Here is a 16,420-nt window from a genome sequence, read left to right on the forward strand (position 1 = left end):
TCTTTTTTTTTTAATTTATAGAGCTTATATCATTATATTTTTTATATTTTAATAACAAAATCTTTTGTTTACATTTGCATAATAATGAAATAATGGTTATTCCAATGAAGATTTTATGATTGTCATTATGTGAAAATATTCTATTTTGATTATTGGATGATAAATTGTAAGGCCTGATTTTTATTTGAAGTAAAAGTGTTACTTTTATTTAAAATATTGCTAAACAAATAAGCCATATTTTTTAAAAAAAATATCATCATAAAAAGATGTTTTTAACATCTTCATTGAAGTAGTTACCTAATCAAATATCTCATGAACAAGTTCTTAAACTACTCTTTTATTTAAGTTTAAATATTCTATTATATAAATAACAAATTAATTATTTGTGAACAAAAGAATAATTTGTCATTAAAATGGAGATATAGTAACATTATATTCTCATTTTAATAAATTGAGAAAGTATTTAAAGAGAATTTATATATTAGGCGGTGGTCTGAAAGAAGCAGGCCGTGGCGGAGTACCGCAAGATTGATTTTCGGATGGCGGTGCCATGGATGATAGGAGCCACGTAAGACATGACAGTGGAAGATGCGGCAGTCGTGAAAGAGACGGTGGAGGAACAAGTGGTGGCAGAGTACCCACAAGATTAACTTAGATAGTGCCACGTAGGGGTGGCAATGGGTATAGTAGGGTAGGGTTTGGATCCAACCCTAACCTTACTCGCGGGTTGAGATTTTTATATAAACTCAACCCTATCCTATCCGCGGGTTGAGAATATCTCAACCCTAGCCCTACTTGCTCTTAACCCGCGGATACCCGACTCTACCCGTGGGTTACAGAAAAGATACACTATTATTATATAACTTGATGATAATTTAAAATAAAATTGACTTTTATGTAAAAAAATATTAAATTATCAATTAATGATTTTTTTTAGTGGTCAAGGATCTTTTACATTTAGTGAGAAGTCTTTGGTTCAACATCCACTTAAAACATATTTTTATATAAATATATAATATATACATATATAGAGTGCGGGTTGGTCGGATAGGGTTGAGACTCAACCCACACCCTATCCTACTCGCACGAGAACCCTACCCGCACCCTACTCTATGCATTGCGGATTGGGTTGGCAATCCTACCCGATCAGATGGGTTCGGATTGAATACCCACGGATAGAGTACATATTGCCACCCCTAGTACCACGGAAGACAAAAGCCAAATCAGCCAGGTGGCAGTGGTGTATTGACTTAGTACGGTGGAATGAAGCCGAACTTTCTTCGCATTTTTCAGTCCTCGCGGGTGTTGATGAGGTTAGTGGAAGTTTATTACGATATGAATCTTAAAAAAATACCTCATTTTTAGTAAGGGAAAATACATTGATAGTCACCGATATTATTTTAAAATTGGTATGTTTATGGTTGCTGTTAACGCGATTAAGATAAAGAATATATATATATATATATATATATATATATATATATATATATATATCGAATAGTCTAATTACAATTTTTTAAGTGAATATGAAAAATTCATGTCATTTAAGTTATAGTTTGTTGGTTAAGATAAAAAGTATTTAATGAAGTGAGAAAATATTAAATCAAAAGCAAGAATAAAATTATTTTTATCAATAAAAAGAAGCTTCGTAATTTTTTATAAAAAAATGATAATTTATGTATCTTCTTTAAAAATGATGCCATAGTAAAATTGAGAGAGTGCATAATAAAATGGAAAATACATAAAGAAAATTTGTGTATTTTTTATTCAATTAAAAATAAAAAAATGACTAATTATATATATACACAAACATAAAACAAACTAACACAGTTTTAAATTTTAAACTATGCTAACACACTTATAAAGTTTTGAATTTTAAACTTCTTCATGGACTTCTAGTTGATTCAATATAAATATTATCAGCCGATCCAAACCCTAATTCATATTAGCTTTTGAAGTAGTAATGTTAAGTATCTAATTTTTTTTATAAACTAAGTTCAACTAAATTAAACAATAAGACTTAGAATAATACTAGCCTTAATTGATTTCTGTTATGTTAAACTAATTTAATTAAATTTAGTTAACAAAAATTTATATGTGTAGCATTATTCATTTTGAGAAGGAAAATAATAATCAGGTAGGTTTATGTGAGATTTGCACCCTATTTCCATTTGTGCATTATGCTAGCAATAATGAATTTGGATATTTTAAATTTTGAATTTTAATTTTAGAGGTTAAAGTGTGATTTTTTACCTTTGAATAATTTTTTTTAATATTTTCTCTTAGTCTCATCTATAAAATAAATGGTGAAAGATCACACTATCATTTAAAGTAAAATTAAATATTTAAAATATCAAAATCCAGCAATAATTTACAAGTAAGTTGGCGTGGGTAAAATAGTGTAGAGTCTATTATCCTAATTCTATCTCTCAGTTTAAATTTTCTCTAAAATCAAAGTTTATCCGCAGTTGAAAATTTTTTTTTCAATCAAACATAATATTTAATCATTTTATAGTCCATAAACATACTAATAAAATAGAAAATACAATATTAAGCCCATATTAAAATTAAAAGCAATAAAATTATAATAAAATCTATGTTAAAATTACAAAAGTGAAAAGATATAGATTTAATTTCCATCAACTTCGTTATATATGTATAATAATTTTTAATTATATACTATAATATATTAGGAGTATAAGTTGGTTGGGTTGGATTAGACCTAAATTCACACCTAATCATATTTGCATATTAACCCGTTCCACTCTCAATCGGATTTGCTGAAAATCGAATTGTCAATTCTACTCGAATAGATTGGATCAGATTAGATACTCACGAGTAAATTTAGATTCAGTTTGAATAAACAACTTAATTAAACTCCTTTTGAAAAAATAGTTTAAACAATAAATGACTATATTAAAAGTAGTTTATAAATAAGTTATTTTGTATTTGAATTTTTAGTTATAAAAGTCCTTATTTTATAGAAATGTGATAAAAAAAATAGTAGTATTATGAGAGAAGTCATTTTTTGAACTTCTCTATAAACTCTTAAATAGCTTCTTAAAAAATTGTAATTTAATTTTAAAAATTATACCAGACATTAATATTACTACTTTTCATAAATAAAAAATTCAAAAAAAATACTTTTGACACTTCTCAAATAGGTCTTTAGTATTGCCAGCTTGTTTATAATTTTTGGGCCGTGACTAAAAACGTTGAGGGCCGAAAATTCAGCAACCTTCTCTTTCTCGATTTTACTATTTAGTAAGAGAGGAATAAGAACAAAAAAGGAGAACCATAAGAAAAAGAAATTGTTGAGTGGCACATTTCTCAAACAACCGAATTTGGGTTGAAATCTGGCCTTAGCCACTAGAAGTCGATTAAAAAACTATTTGTATGGTTTTTTATTGTTTGCTAGTACTATGTACCGTGACTTACCCGTTTGTGGTCGAGAGTTAAATAAAATATTAAAAAAAAAGTGGACAAAAAAAACCTCATTTCTAGCGTGCGTAGAATGGATGTGTTGTATTAAGGTTAAAAAAAGGATAAAGAGTGGCGAAACTCTAACTCTCTTTTATATCCGAATTTTCCATGTCTACAGCGAGACCAATGGTTGTACAGATTGATTGGCTAAATTTAACTTAGGTGTGGAACACCCCTCCTGCTGCTCTTGTGATGTTTCAGGGATCCTTCAACCCAATTCTTTAGTTTTTCTTAGCTTGCTTTCCTTGGGCCTCAGGCCCGTTATATATAAAAAAAATAAATAAAAGAAAAAAGAAAAAATTAAGACAAAAAGAAAACAGAAAAAAAATCTTATTGGTTTTCGAAAAGGAAATCATTTTGAAACTTGGATCAAAAAGAAAAAGAGAATGCTTATTAATTAAAGAAATTTAACATAATACATATTTATGTAATCCATAATTATTTACCTGGATTTTTGGTTGACTTGAATCAAAGGCCGTTCACCACTAAGAAGTGGCACTCTACCGAACCCATCTTACAATACACGCATCAAGCCCTCAAAGTTCTCTAGTTTTCTTAAGCCGCACATTGTGCTACCATGTTACTATACTCTCTTCTTTATTAATTGCTTACGTTTATTTCACATTTTCAACTTTTTTGTGCCTCTTTGTATATATACTTCAAACAAATAATCCCTCTTGTTTCCTTCCTCTGCATATATTCAAACAACTTCATCGTAATTCCAACCTTAATTAAGATGAAGAAGCCACCAATTCAAAACCTCACCAGACTCCACCCTATGATCAAATTCATCTTAGCCACCATCTCAACATTTTGTGCTATAACCCTCTGTGTTTCGGTGCTACTCTTGGCCACAACAAAGATAGTCAACGTTGACCATTCATCACATCATGTTTCTGACCCTACAACACTCAATCACCTTGTGTTTGGAATTGCCTCTAGTGGAAAATCATGGCCTAGAAGAAAAGACTACGCAAAGCTATGGTGGAATCACAACGATGGAATGAGAGGGTGTGTTTTTGTCGATACTCTTCCAAGCAATGATACTAATAATTCTTCTTCTTCTCCTCTTCTTCCTCCTCTGTGTGTCTCCGAGGACACTTCGAAATTTCGCTACACTTACCGGCGGGGAGGCCTCCGATCCGCGATCCGTGTGGCGCGTGTTGTTAAAGAGATTGTGGCATTGAACCATTCTGATGTGAGGTGGTATGTGTTTGGTGACGACGACACGGTGTTCTTGCCGGAGAATCTTGTGAAGATTCTGTCAAAGTATGATCACAGGCTTTGGTATTATGTTGGTGCACACACTGAGATGTATGAAGGGTGCCAGGTTTTTGGTTTTGGAATGGCCTTTGGCGGTGGCGGTTTTGCTATAAGTGCTCCTCTGGCGAAAGTGCTAGCCAAGGTTTTTGATTCTTGTATAGAAAGGTATACTCATCTATATGGAAGTGATGCAAGGGTCTACTCTTGCATAACAGAACTTGGAGTTGGCTTAACACATGAACCTGGTTTTCATCAGGTAAAAATTTATTACTTTGGAAAAAAAATGTTGAATACTATGGGTGACTTTTGTTTTAGAAATTTTAGAACAATCATGTTACGTGTATACTAAAAATCAATGCATATAAATAAGTATTCGAGTAATTTATTTGTAATGTTCTTTTGGTATATATTGTGATTATGAAATTGGATTAGGTTGATCTAAGGGGAAACATCTTTGGCCTATTGGCTGCTCATCCAATGACTCCTTTGTTGTCCCTACACCATCCAGAAGCCATAGATCCAATATTTCCCAACATGACAGCAAAAGGAGCTCTTCAACACTTATTTGAAGCTGTAAAGGTTGATTCTCAAAGGGTGCTACAACAAACTGTTTGCTATGACAATGAATCTTCATGGACAGTTTCAGTGTCATGGGGATATGCTGTCCAAGTTTTCCATAACAACTTGCCCTTGCCAGAGGCAGTGAGAGTCCAAAAGACTTTCAAGCAGTGGAAGGAAGGAGGGAGTGTTGTTGGAGGAATATACTCTTTCAACACAAGAGAGGTTCACCCTGATCCATGTACAAGACCCTCGGTTTTCTACCTAGATAAGGTTTCTTATGGTAAAGATTTCTTCATCATAAGCAATTACAAGAAATCTTTTCAAAATTGCTCACATGACATGCCAACTAAGAAACTTGAAGTGATCAAAGTGGTCACAAATAAGCTAGACCTTGACATCAAACAGGTAATCTCAAATACTAGAAACATGGCATTACTTTTGTAATTACATAATGTTATTTTATCATTACGAGAGTGATCACTCACATAAAGATATTTTTTGTGGGAAGATAATAACTAAGAATTGTTAGATAATTTAATATGTTTATCTAAACTATCATTTAACGATTTTCACCTGCTATTTTTACATAAATACAATTGCATATGACTTTTCACCTCATCATTATACAACTAATGACCTCTGTTTTTTGTGTTGCAGTTGCAGAGTCCTAGGAGGCACTGTTGTGATGTATTGCGCTCCACAACAGGTGACATGATGGAAGTTGCAATCAGAGAGTGTAAAGATGAAGAATTGATTTACATGCACTGATGGATCACAAAATAGTTAAACCAATTTTAATATGAATTTAATTTTGATAAAATGCCAGTATAAAAAAGTTTTACATGTGCATTTAATTACGTAAACGGTACATTAATAAAAATAATGGATATAAATAAGTAATTGCACGATTATATAAAATATTTATACTGTGAATATATCAAAATTAAACTCTTTTAATATTCTCTAGCAGAAGGAATTTTTTTGAAGGACCTTGCTACTTGCTAGTGTACTGTGTACATGATGGGATTGGAAGAGATTGTTGTAAAGGGACATATATTAATTCAATACATAATTTATAGATATTCTTACATTGAAAGTATAGATTGTTGACAAAAATTAAATGCAAGAAGTTTGTTACGTTATTTGGATTAATCTCTACATATAAATGATTTTGTTATACAAGTCTTACAAGTTTTCTAATTGATATTACGCTTAAATACGCTTGTTGTGCACATATGTTTCACGCGCCTCTAACAGATTTTTAATTTTTGAAATGATTCTATTTCCTTTTTTAAATTTCTTACCTTCTCTTTCTCCTTCTTTATTTACGTGCTTTTCTCTCTCTATTTTCTTTTTTCGTTATTCTCGATTTCCAATGTTTTTTTGACATCAAGCTCTGAAATTATTTTTGAAGATAATGGATAATTCAACTTCAGATTGTCAGATGAACCAGTGCGTGAATCTTATCTGTAAAATTTGCTGTTAATTCTTTCTTGTTTGAATTAAATCTAATGTACTAGTTCTGATTAGAATTAATACAATCTTGTCCATTTTATATCAGATGTTCGGGTATAGATCATGAATATTTGGGTGTATTTTTATAAAAGTTTGGGTGTATTTACAGTTTATGACTTTTCATCTGACGGAAGGTGAATTGTCTTATTCTTTTAGTTGAATTGTTTTAGTTTTTATTTAGTTATGATTCATGAATCTCGTTTTTGTTATTTTTTATGATGGTTTTATAGTTGTATTTGCATTCTATAGTTTATGCTTGTTTTAATATGGTGTATTTTGAGTTTATTTTGCAGCTCTTGCTGACTTTAGTAGCTGATTTTAGTGTATACGTAACATAACTCATCTCTGTATCTGCAGAAAATTTGGGTGTAAAAATAAATATATTTGGGTGTAATACGAAGATATTTGGGTGTAAAACGAAGATATTTGTGTGTATTTTTATTCTGATAAGTCCTGCATGATTCAGAACTCTTCATCTTCTTCCTCCTCATCTTCTTATGCTTCTTTTGCTTCATCTTTTGATTTCATATTTTCATAATTCTTTTTGGGAGAAAAAAATCAAACAAAGAAGAAAAAAATACATAATATTGCAAAATCAAAAGAAGAAGGAAGAGAAACACGATGACGAAGATGAAACACACGAAGAAAAAGGAAGAGAAATACAAAAAAGGAGGAGAAGAATAAGGAAGAAGAGGAGAAGGAAGAGAAATGCGAAGAAAAATGACAGTTGTGGTTTTCATCGAGGAAGAAGAAGAGTCATTCATAATGGTGAGTAGCACGCTTTAGAAACAGAAAGTGGTTGAGTAACGTGCGTGTATTTACTCTTGAATGTGGGAGTGTAATGTACATGTATTTTATTAGGCTTGTGCCAATTTATAAGATTTGTAAGACATAAAAGCTTGTATGTGTAACATACCTGAAGTTATTTATAGGTTCGGCATTTTCAGCTACAAGAGTTGGCTCACAGGGTTCATCATAGCAATTCCTGCATTTAATAATAAAAAATACAAGAACTTTTGGGACAAGAAATGAGATTGAATCTAATAAATGATAATTAGCAGCTCAATTAAAGTTATTTGTATACAGAGATCTTTATTATCGGGTTAGGTTCCTTGCATCGCCCTTGTTAATAATTATTGAATCTCTAACTAAATTACTTCTTAAATACTTGTTTCCTTTTCCTTATATTTTTCACGAAATAAAAGAGTGCATTTCACTTACTCAATATATTAAGATAGGAAACACTTTTTTAATTTGTACGGAAAAAAAAAGAATGGCAATGGAAGAGATATTTAAGTACTCATATTCGTTGTGAACATTTATATATTACTCTTTTTTCTGTTTCATTATTCACGGATATAGGAAATTTGATTAAAAAAAAAAAACAGTTAATATTAAGCTACTGTTAGGATAACTAACTAAATATGGGATCATAGAAGTAAAGTTATATGATTTTACTTTTGGGTCCATTGCAAGAACATATTAGCTTATAAAAAAGAGAGCATATTAGTTAAAGTTAGCATTGCTGCTCAATTATAATCAACACATTATTAGAATAATTGTAAATTAAATTGTGAATAAATCAGTTGAGTCCGAATAAATTCATAAATATCTATAAATCATTCATACGGGACAAAAAACAAATTTGTAGAAGAACAAAAAGTCTAAGAATCACATATTATTAAATAGATTTAAAACTTATATATAATCAATGAAATTTTGAAACACTTTCCTAAACAATATTCATGGTTGTACCTTTTGACTTGAATAAATTATTCTCAATTAATATCTTTAAATTAGTTTTGATTTTATTTTTGAAATAGTAACGTAAAGTTGTCGGTGAATAAAAATAGACTTTGACAAATATAATTCCACAATTATGAAATTTGACTTTGAGACTCATTAATAATTGTAGAAAATGAAATAACTAATAAAAATTGGGAGTCACTTAGATAAAGGTGTTAAAAATCTCTTTTTATAAAGATGTTTTTTTAATAATTAAAATTTAATAGATATAATCAATTAAATCGTATTATTTTGTCAAAATTAGACTAGACAAATTGATTTGACCTAAAAATGGTAAATCAAATCTTGAACTGGTATAAATTAATATTATTTTTTAAAGAAAATGACTACAATACCCTATTATAGAAAATGACTAAAATACTTCTATTATATATATTAATTTCGAGAATCTTAAATTTTAGTCCTTTATTTTTCTATCGTAGGGTTAGAATTTAGAATTTTTAAAATTAATATATATATATATATATATAATAAGAGTATTTTAATTATTTTCTATAATAAGGGTATTATAGTCATTTTTTATAAAAAAAAATATTAATTTAGACTAGTTCAAAACTTGATTCACTATTTTTCCGGTTAAATTAATTTGTTTAGCCTAATTTTGACAAAAATAACATGATTTAATCGATTATATATATTAAATTTTAATTACTAAAAAATATTTTTAAAAAAGGACGTTTTAGACGTCTTTATCTACATGGCTCCCATGAAAATTATTTTCTTTAAAACCTTAATGAAATATTTTGGTTATTGGATATCATATTTATGAGTAGTATTAGAATTACCTGAGAACATACTCGTCCCATATTAGAATAAGCATGTCTTATCCAAATTTATCATATATTGGATCGAATTATTAGATCAGTCTAAATTGTCATCTCTAAGAAAATATATATAAATTTTTACTGTATTATTAAAAAAATTGATATGAATTGAATTCAAGAGATTGTATGAATAAAAATATTCTATGTATATTAAAAATTAATGATTATATATATATAAATATTGATTTGTATATTTTTAAATTAAAATTTGTCATAGTAGAATAATCAAAATTATAATAGACTAATAAGTAAACTTATTTATAATAGTATAACTAAAAATTTTCTGAGATTGATATCTAATATATCTCTATGTAATGGGTAATATTTTTTATATACACTTAATATGATTGATGCAATTTTTTTCCTTGCCCTTGTTATAAGCTTTCTTTAATTTGATTGAATCATATCTTACACTTCCTGTGTTTGGCAGCTCTGATCTCCTTTTAGACCGTACCATATGTTTAGTTAATGGCTTTGAGTGGAGTAGAATATAGCATAGGTAGTATGATAACGTTTTCTTATGTTTGAATTGTTAATTTGGGATTCATCGAGTTTTATTGTATTTGAAACACATATTTCATTTTACTCAATTTATCGTATTTAGGATCAAAATTTAGTTTAATAAAAAGAAACTAGAATGACAGTATTACTTTTTAAACCATTTCACTTGATAAAACTACTAAAATTGATCTAATAATAAATAATATAATTTAAATTATATTCCCATGTAAGTATATAACTAAAATGACGTTCACTCCATTCATGTAGATGGATCTAAACGTAGCGTTAAGATTCGATTAGTGTAAGCAAAAAGAATCAAACGCCGACATTAGTCGTCACATGATAGATCCACATAGAGGATCCGGGAGTGAAGGAATATGCTCACTTTTCATGCATTCGAGGCCCAAAAATCATCCCTATATTTCAGTGCACAGAATCATACCACGAACTTTTTGTTTTTGATGTTGGAGTTGTAATGTTATTTTTTTTTAAATTGTGTACAGTATTCGATTTGTAGAGATACATTAATTGGACCATTCGATTTATAGAGATATAGAAATTGAACAGTTCGATTTGTTTAATTTGTCTGAGACATAAAAATCAAACCGTTCGATTTGTGTTAAAAAAAATTTAAAATACAGAAATCGAATCCTCTAATTTATATACTTTTCATCATTTTAAAAAACACACAAAATTACATAGTATATTATTACTTTTACTTCCATAACAAAAAAACCCCTCATATCACACCTGCTTCTAGATGAATTCTTCACAAATCTTGCCTTACATAGACACCTGTCCTTTCTTCTTTCATCTTTCTAAGCGGAGCAAAGCATGCTTTTCCCTCCTGTGAGTAAGAAAGTAAACACATAATCCTAAGCAAAGGTTTAATTCCGTCGTTTATTAAGATCTTATTTAATTATTTAGTAGAAATTTAAAAGGTTTAGATTAAATTATGACATGATTATAAAACTCTGTTTCATCCGCTTTTATATCACTCCATCATCTATCGTTTTACAAATTTATTATTAAATTATTTTCGTACCTTCTACTTTAGTATTTTTGTACTCAAGTTACTAAATGGTTTAACAACTTTGGTAACGCAAAAAAAAAAAAAATGCCACCCTTAATAAAACAGTGGCATATAGAAAAATAATCTGAAAATAGTATTGTATTTAGTAATAAATTTTCATGGATTCTTGACCTATACAAGGCATGTTGCAGTGAACAATAATTTGTTAGAACAAGGGGCACGTGGTTCTTATTTCTGTGGAAACAAGCCAACCTCGTGGACCAAATTAAAGAAGAAAGAAGTTACTATTACTCCAAAGAACGAAAAGTTCATACAATTAAAAGTCTTCCCAAAAAGGATTTTTTACGCCGAGTTTTCTGCTACCACTATTCATTTGTTAATTTCTCACTAAATAAGAAATAATATTCTTTTAATCAAGTTGCAGTTACACCTAATTTTAATTTCTTTCCCTATATAGATACATACATACACTACTCTTGAATGCTATATGCAGAACAATTAACATAAAAATGCAGCAGCATCTGATGATGATTCAGAAAAGCACTAACAAGAACAAAAGCCAATCTTTGAGAAACCTGATTTTATTACTCTCAACTTCATTTTGTGTCACTTATTACATCCTTGTATCAACTCAGCTTCTAGACACACCAAAGCAAATACTACAACACTTGAATAACAACTACTCTTCAAAACTCTCATCATCATTACAAGAACATTATCCTTCAACCACTATTGACCATGTCGTGTTTGGAATCGCCTCCAGTGGAGATTCATGGCCTAAGAGAAAACAATACACAAAGCTCTGGTGGAACAATAAAACAATGAAGGGGTGTGTATTCGTGGACAAAACGCCAATCGAGAATGATAATGACTCTTCTCTTCCTCCTCTGTGTGTCTCTGAAGACACTTCCCGGTTTAAGTACAGTTACAGGGGCGGTCTTCGATCGGCGATCCGCGTGGCGCGTGTGCTTAAGGAGACAGTGGCATTGAATCATTCGGGTGTGAGGTGGTATGTGTTTGGTGACGACGACACGGTGTTCTTGCCGGAGAATCTGGTGAAGACGCTGTCCAAGTATGATGATAGGCTTTGGTACTACATAGGGTCGAATTCGGAGAGTTATAAACAGAAGTGGTTCTTTGGTTTTGACATGGCATATGGTGGAGCTGGTTTTGCTATAAGTGGTTCTCTAGCGAAGGTGTTGGCGAAGGTGTTTGATGAATGCATTCAAAGGTATCCGCATGTGTATGGGAGTGATGGCAGAGTCTATTCTTGTGTCACTGAACTTGGTCTTGCTTTAACACTTGAACCCGGTTTTCATCAGGTACTTTCCTTCTTTATTTTTATTCAATTTTACGTTAAATTAATACTTGAAAATTATTAAATAATAATGGAAAATGTTAGGGAGACAATGATTTTGTTGAACAATATGAACAACCACCAATCAAATAAAAACACACTACACTTCCAAATTAACCCTCTAAATTTTAATATTAAAATAACCATCCGTACACTAGTAAAATGAACATCCGATATATCTATTGTTTACATTGTTTAATATTTTCATTGTTCACTTATACTTTTCTAATAATTTAATAAGAAGAAGTATAGAAAGTCAATGAAGTATTTATAATAATGTGTATAATGAAGTATAGAGATGTTCAATTTATTAGGATATTAGATATTTATTATTACTAGTACTCTAGATAGTATGAATGTATTGTGTTTGAGAAATTAGTAATATTTTTTATCATAAGATTCATTTTTTAATTCATATTGAACCAAATAAATAGATCATTATACACATTATACAAATACTCCATTACATTCCTAACAAAATTCATCTAATAAATTTAACTAAATTGTCTTTTAATGTCTCTCAACTATAGAAAATTCATCGTCCTTCATTGACTTTCTTATTCCTAAATATCCTCTTGCATAGAGAGAGACACAGATTCTCTTAATAAAAGAATTTGTATGACTTATTTCTTATGTGTTTTCTTAGTATTTATTATCATGCTTTCTATATTTCGTAGTAGTTATAGAATGAATTATGACTCTCATTTTAATAAATAATCATATTCTCTCTAAAGTTATAAGATTGTTCGGATGATTTTCTGAATGAAGTTGCGGACGGAACTTGCTTCTCGTCCAATTATGAATTAGGTCTTTCTAGAGAGCAAACACATTCCGATATTTAAACTAAAGAATATTTCGGATATAATTAGTATAGCTTTTATTATCTATTTTCTGGCTTATTTCTCAGTTTATATAAGGTGATCAGTTTCGTTAGTAAGGTAACAACTTTATTAATTAATGGTCTTTATGACTTGCTCGTTATGCTCATTACATAACATTTTAGATTTATTCCCTCATAATTGGGTGTTTATTTTAGGAATCCAAGGTTCTATTGCTCTTAGAGTAACTGTTTTTTTCTATCCCATCCTAGATTTATTTCATTATACTATTTGGATTTTTTTTTTGTGCCGGGTTATTAAATCTTCTTGGGCCAAGTCGGTGTCCAGCAAATTTGGGTCTAATCCAGAACATAGATTATTATCCACAAATTTTTCGATACCTAATGTCTATCTATATATTTTATTTATATAAAAATTGATATACAAATTTTTTCACAGCTAAAAATTAACATCTCATCTATTACTCCATTGCCATCTAGATTTTTTATTTTTTTTATTTTCTCTATTTATTTAAGAGTTTTCACTTACCACAATTAAAAATTAACATCTCATTTATTACTCTCTTGTCATGTAAGTTTTTTTTATGTTGTAATTTTTAAAAAAATTATTTTTTTATTATCTCTATTCATTTAAGAATCTCCATTAATATTACTTTCTAATTAATGTTAATAATAAATTTGATCAATAACCTCCATTAGCATTATCTTCTAATTTTTGAATTTAATATCATTATTAAATTATTCTTTAAGAAAATTATCCTATTATTCCTTTGTCATTAATTCTATTTATTAAAATATTATTCTATTTTTATATATTTTATGTTATAGATCAAATATATATTATATCTTTTTCTAATTTTAGGAATAAATTATAAATTATGAGGTCAATTGATATTTAATGATATTAAGAAGAATTATTACAAAAATATTTGAATTTCTTTTCATTTTTCATAATTTTATTTTTTTAATTTATATAAATGATTGAATTTTATTTGACGATAAAAACTATTTTTTGAAGTAGAATTTATATGACTCAAACTTTGTTTGATTGCCATTTGTATTTAGATGTTTTTTTTTGTTTAAATCTAATTTATAAAAATCAAATAGAAAAAAAAATGATTTTCTTTTCTATACTTTATCAAAAAATTCTACTTAATTAAATACTTTAATTAATATATATATAATAGATAGTCGGAACTAGTTTTCATTACTATACTATATCATTGAATTACACTATAAAATTGTTTATATACTTTTTTGTTTTAAGAATTATATAGACTATTTTAGAACTAATTATAAAACCAAAACCTCTTTTATTATCATTTTAATTATCTAAAAAAATATGTAAAAAAATTATAGTAGAAAATTTTCCCTCGTTGCACGAGTATAAATCTAGTTTAGTCTAACATTTCAAAAACTAAAAAACGTTCATGTTTTTTCTCTAGAGTCTAGATTGAAGAATTTGAATTTTATTGGGTTATTATTTTTGAGTGGCAGTAGTTTTGCTTAATCATGTTCAGGTTGATTTGCGAAGAAATGCATTTGGGCTATTGGCTTCACACCCCTTAACTCCCTTGGTGTCTCTCCACCATCCTGATTACATTGATCCAATCTTTCCCAACATCAACACCACGCGTGCAAAATCTCTTGAGCATTTATTCCAAGCTGTCAATGTTGATTCCCAGAGGATCCTACAACAAACTGTGTGCTATCACAAGCGCTTTTCATGGACTATTTCCGTCTCATGGGGCTATGCTGTTCAGGTATACCAGCATCCTATGTTACTAACAGATGTTCTTAGAGTCCAAGGAACATTCAAACATTGGTCAGGTGGAGATGTTCTCTCACCACTCTACACTTTCAACACTAGAGGATTTCACCCTCATCCGTGTAAGAGGCCTACCATTTTCTATCTTCAAGATTTGTCCTATGCTAATAATAGTAAAATGAATGGTAGCATCGTAAGCAATTACAACAAGTATTTCCAGAATTGCTCTTACGATGAGGCATCACCAAGGAGATTGGAAATGATCAAAGTTTTCTCAAACAAGTTAGAGCTAGATATCAAACAGGTAATATAAATTGTTACTTTGTTCAAATAAATCTCATTTAATTTAGATTTAATTGTTCTGCTGGTCCTTTACAAAATTTTTAATTAAGTCTATATTTTTTTTGTTAATTGAGTCTTTATATTATTTTTAATTTTATAATTAGATCTTTTTTAATATAAAACATATTATAATTAACTGAATATTTTTTTTACAAATTGAAGATATCTATAATTAAAAATCTGATTAGATATTTGATCACATATTTTTTGAAAAAAAATATTTTATTAATTTTAACATGTTTGACATAGAAATAACCTAATTATAAAACTAAAAATAGTGTAGAAACTTAATTGAAAAAAAAATATAAAAAATTTTATTGTAAGTTTTTTAATAAAATTATAAAGATTAATAGAGTAATTAAAATTTTAATTTAATTTTGGCATCTTTTATTAGTGTATTAAAAGTGACATTTGTTTTAAAATGAATGTAGTGCAATAGGTAACTAATCTTTAATTTTTGTATTGCAGTTGCTGAGTCCAAGAAGGCAGTGTTGTGATGTATTGAACTCTAGCGCTAGCAACATAATTGAAATTGGAATTAGAGAATGTAAAGATGATGAATTGATTTACATGCACTGATGATAGATCATATATATTTGTTCATTAGTATGGATTTCATGTTACATTTGGCCAAGCTAAAGGCTTCAAAGATACCTTAATATTACTCAAAATTTTGAGATTTCATGTGTAGATGCCGACAGAGCTTCAATTCAAGCTGAAAAAAATCAGTTAGTCCATTAATCAACCCAAATTTTTACCGACACCGCTTCCTCTGTCCAAAGAAATTCAATCATCATTGAAAACCATGAGCAAAACAGAGAGAGATCAAGTGAACGAAGAACACATTGTTTTTGTAACGTCATAAATCGTAAAAGGTGATTAGGTGAATACATTGTGTTGGAAATTTGTTGTTCTTCCATTTCATATATTTATTAAAACTTAGTGATTATGAAATGGTGATGGAGATATTTATTAAAAGAAGAATGTTCTCTATACTAATTTCATATAATAATAACATAAGATTAGTCAAAAAAACTCAAAATGATAAGTATTTTGAATTATTTTAATTAAAAAAAATATATATATATATATTAAAAATATTATTTTATTATTTTTATATACTTTTTTT

The 16,420-nt window shown here is 28.9% G+C and overlaps 2 protein-coding genes across 2 annotated transcripts; both read left to right on the forward strand.

Moving 5' to 3' along the window:
- The first annotated feature begins 4,095 nt into the window (after positions 1–4,095).
- LOC130945357 (uncharacterized) lies at positions 4,096–6,422 on the forward strand. Its single transcript, XM_057874087.1, has 3 exons — positions 4,096–5,002; positions 5,179–5,712; positions 5,965–6,422. Exons 1-3 carry the CDS (start codon positions 4,220–4,222, stop codon positions 6,073–6,075), a joined length of 1,428 nt encoding a protein of 475 aa, XP_057730070.1. The 5' UTR covers positions 4,096–4,219; the 3' UTR covers positions 6,076–6,422.
- A 5,073-nt stretch (positions 6,423–11,495) lies between these two features.
- Positions 11,496–16,056, forward strand: LOC130945823 (uncharacterized). The gene is made up of 3 exons (XM_057874519.1): positions 11,496–12,308; positions 14,702–15,253; positions 15,760–16,056. The coding sequence occupies exons 1-3, from the start codon at positions 11,496–11,498 to the stop codon at positions 15,868–15,870; spliced, it is 1,476 nt and encodes a 491-aa protein (XP_057730502.1). The 3' UTR covers positions 15,871–16,056.
- Positions 16,057–16,420: the final 364 nt, after the last annotated feature.

This window comes from Arachis stenosperma, chromosome 8 (assembly GCF_014773155.1).
Source record: "Arachis stenosperma cultivar V10309 chromosome 8, arast.V10309.gnm1.PFL2, whole genome shotgun sequence".
NCBI lineage: Eukaryota > Viridiplantae > Streptophyta > Magnoliopsida > Fabales > Fabaceae > Arachis > Arachis stenosperma.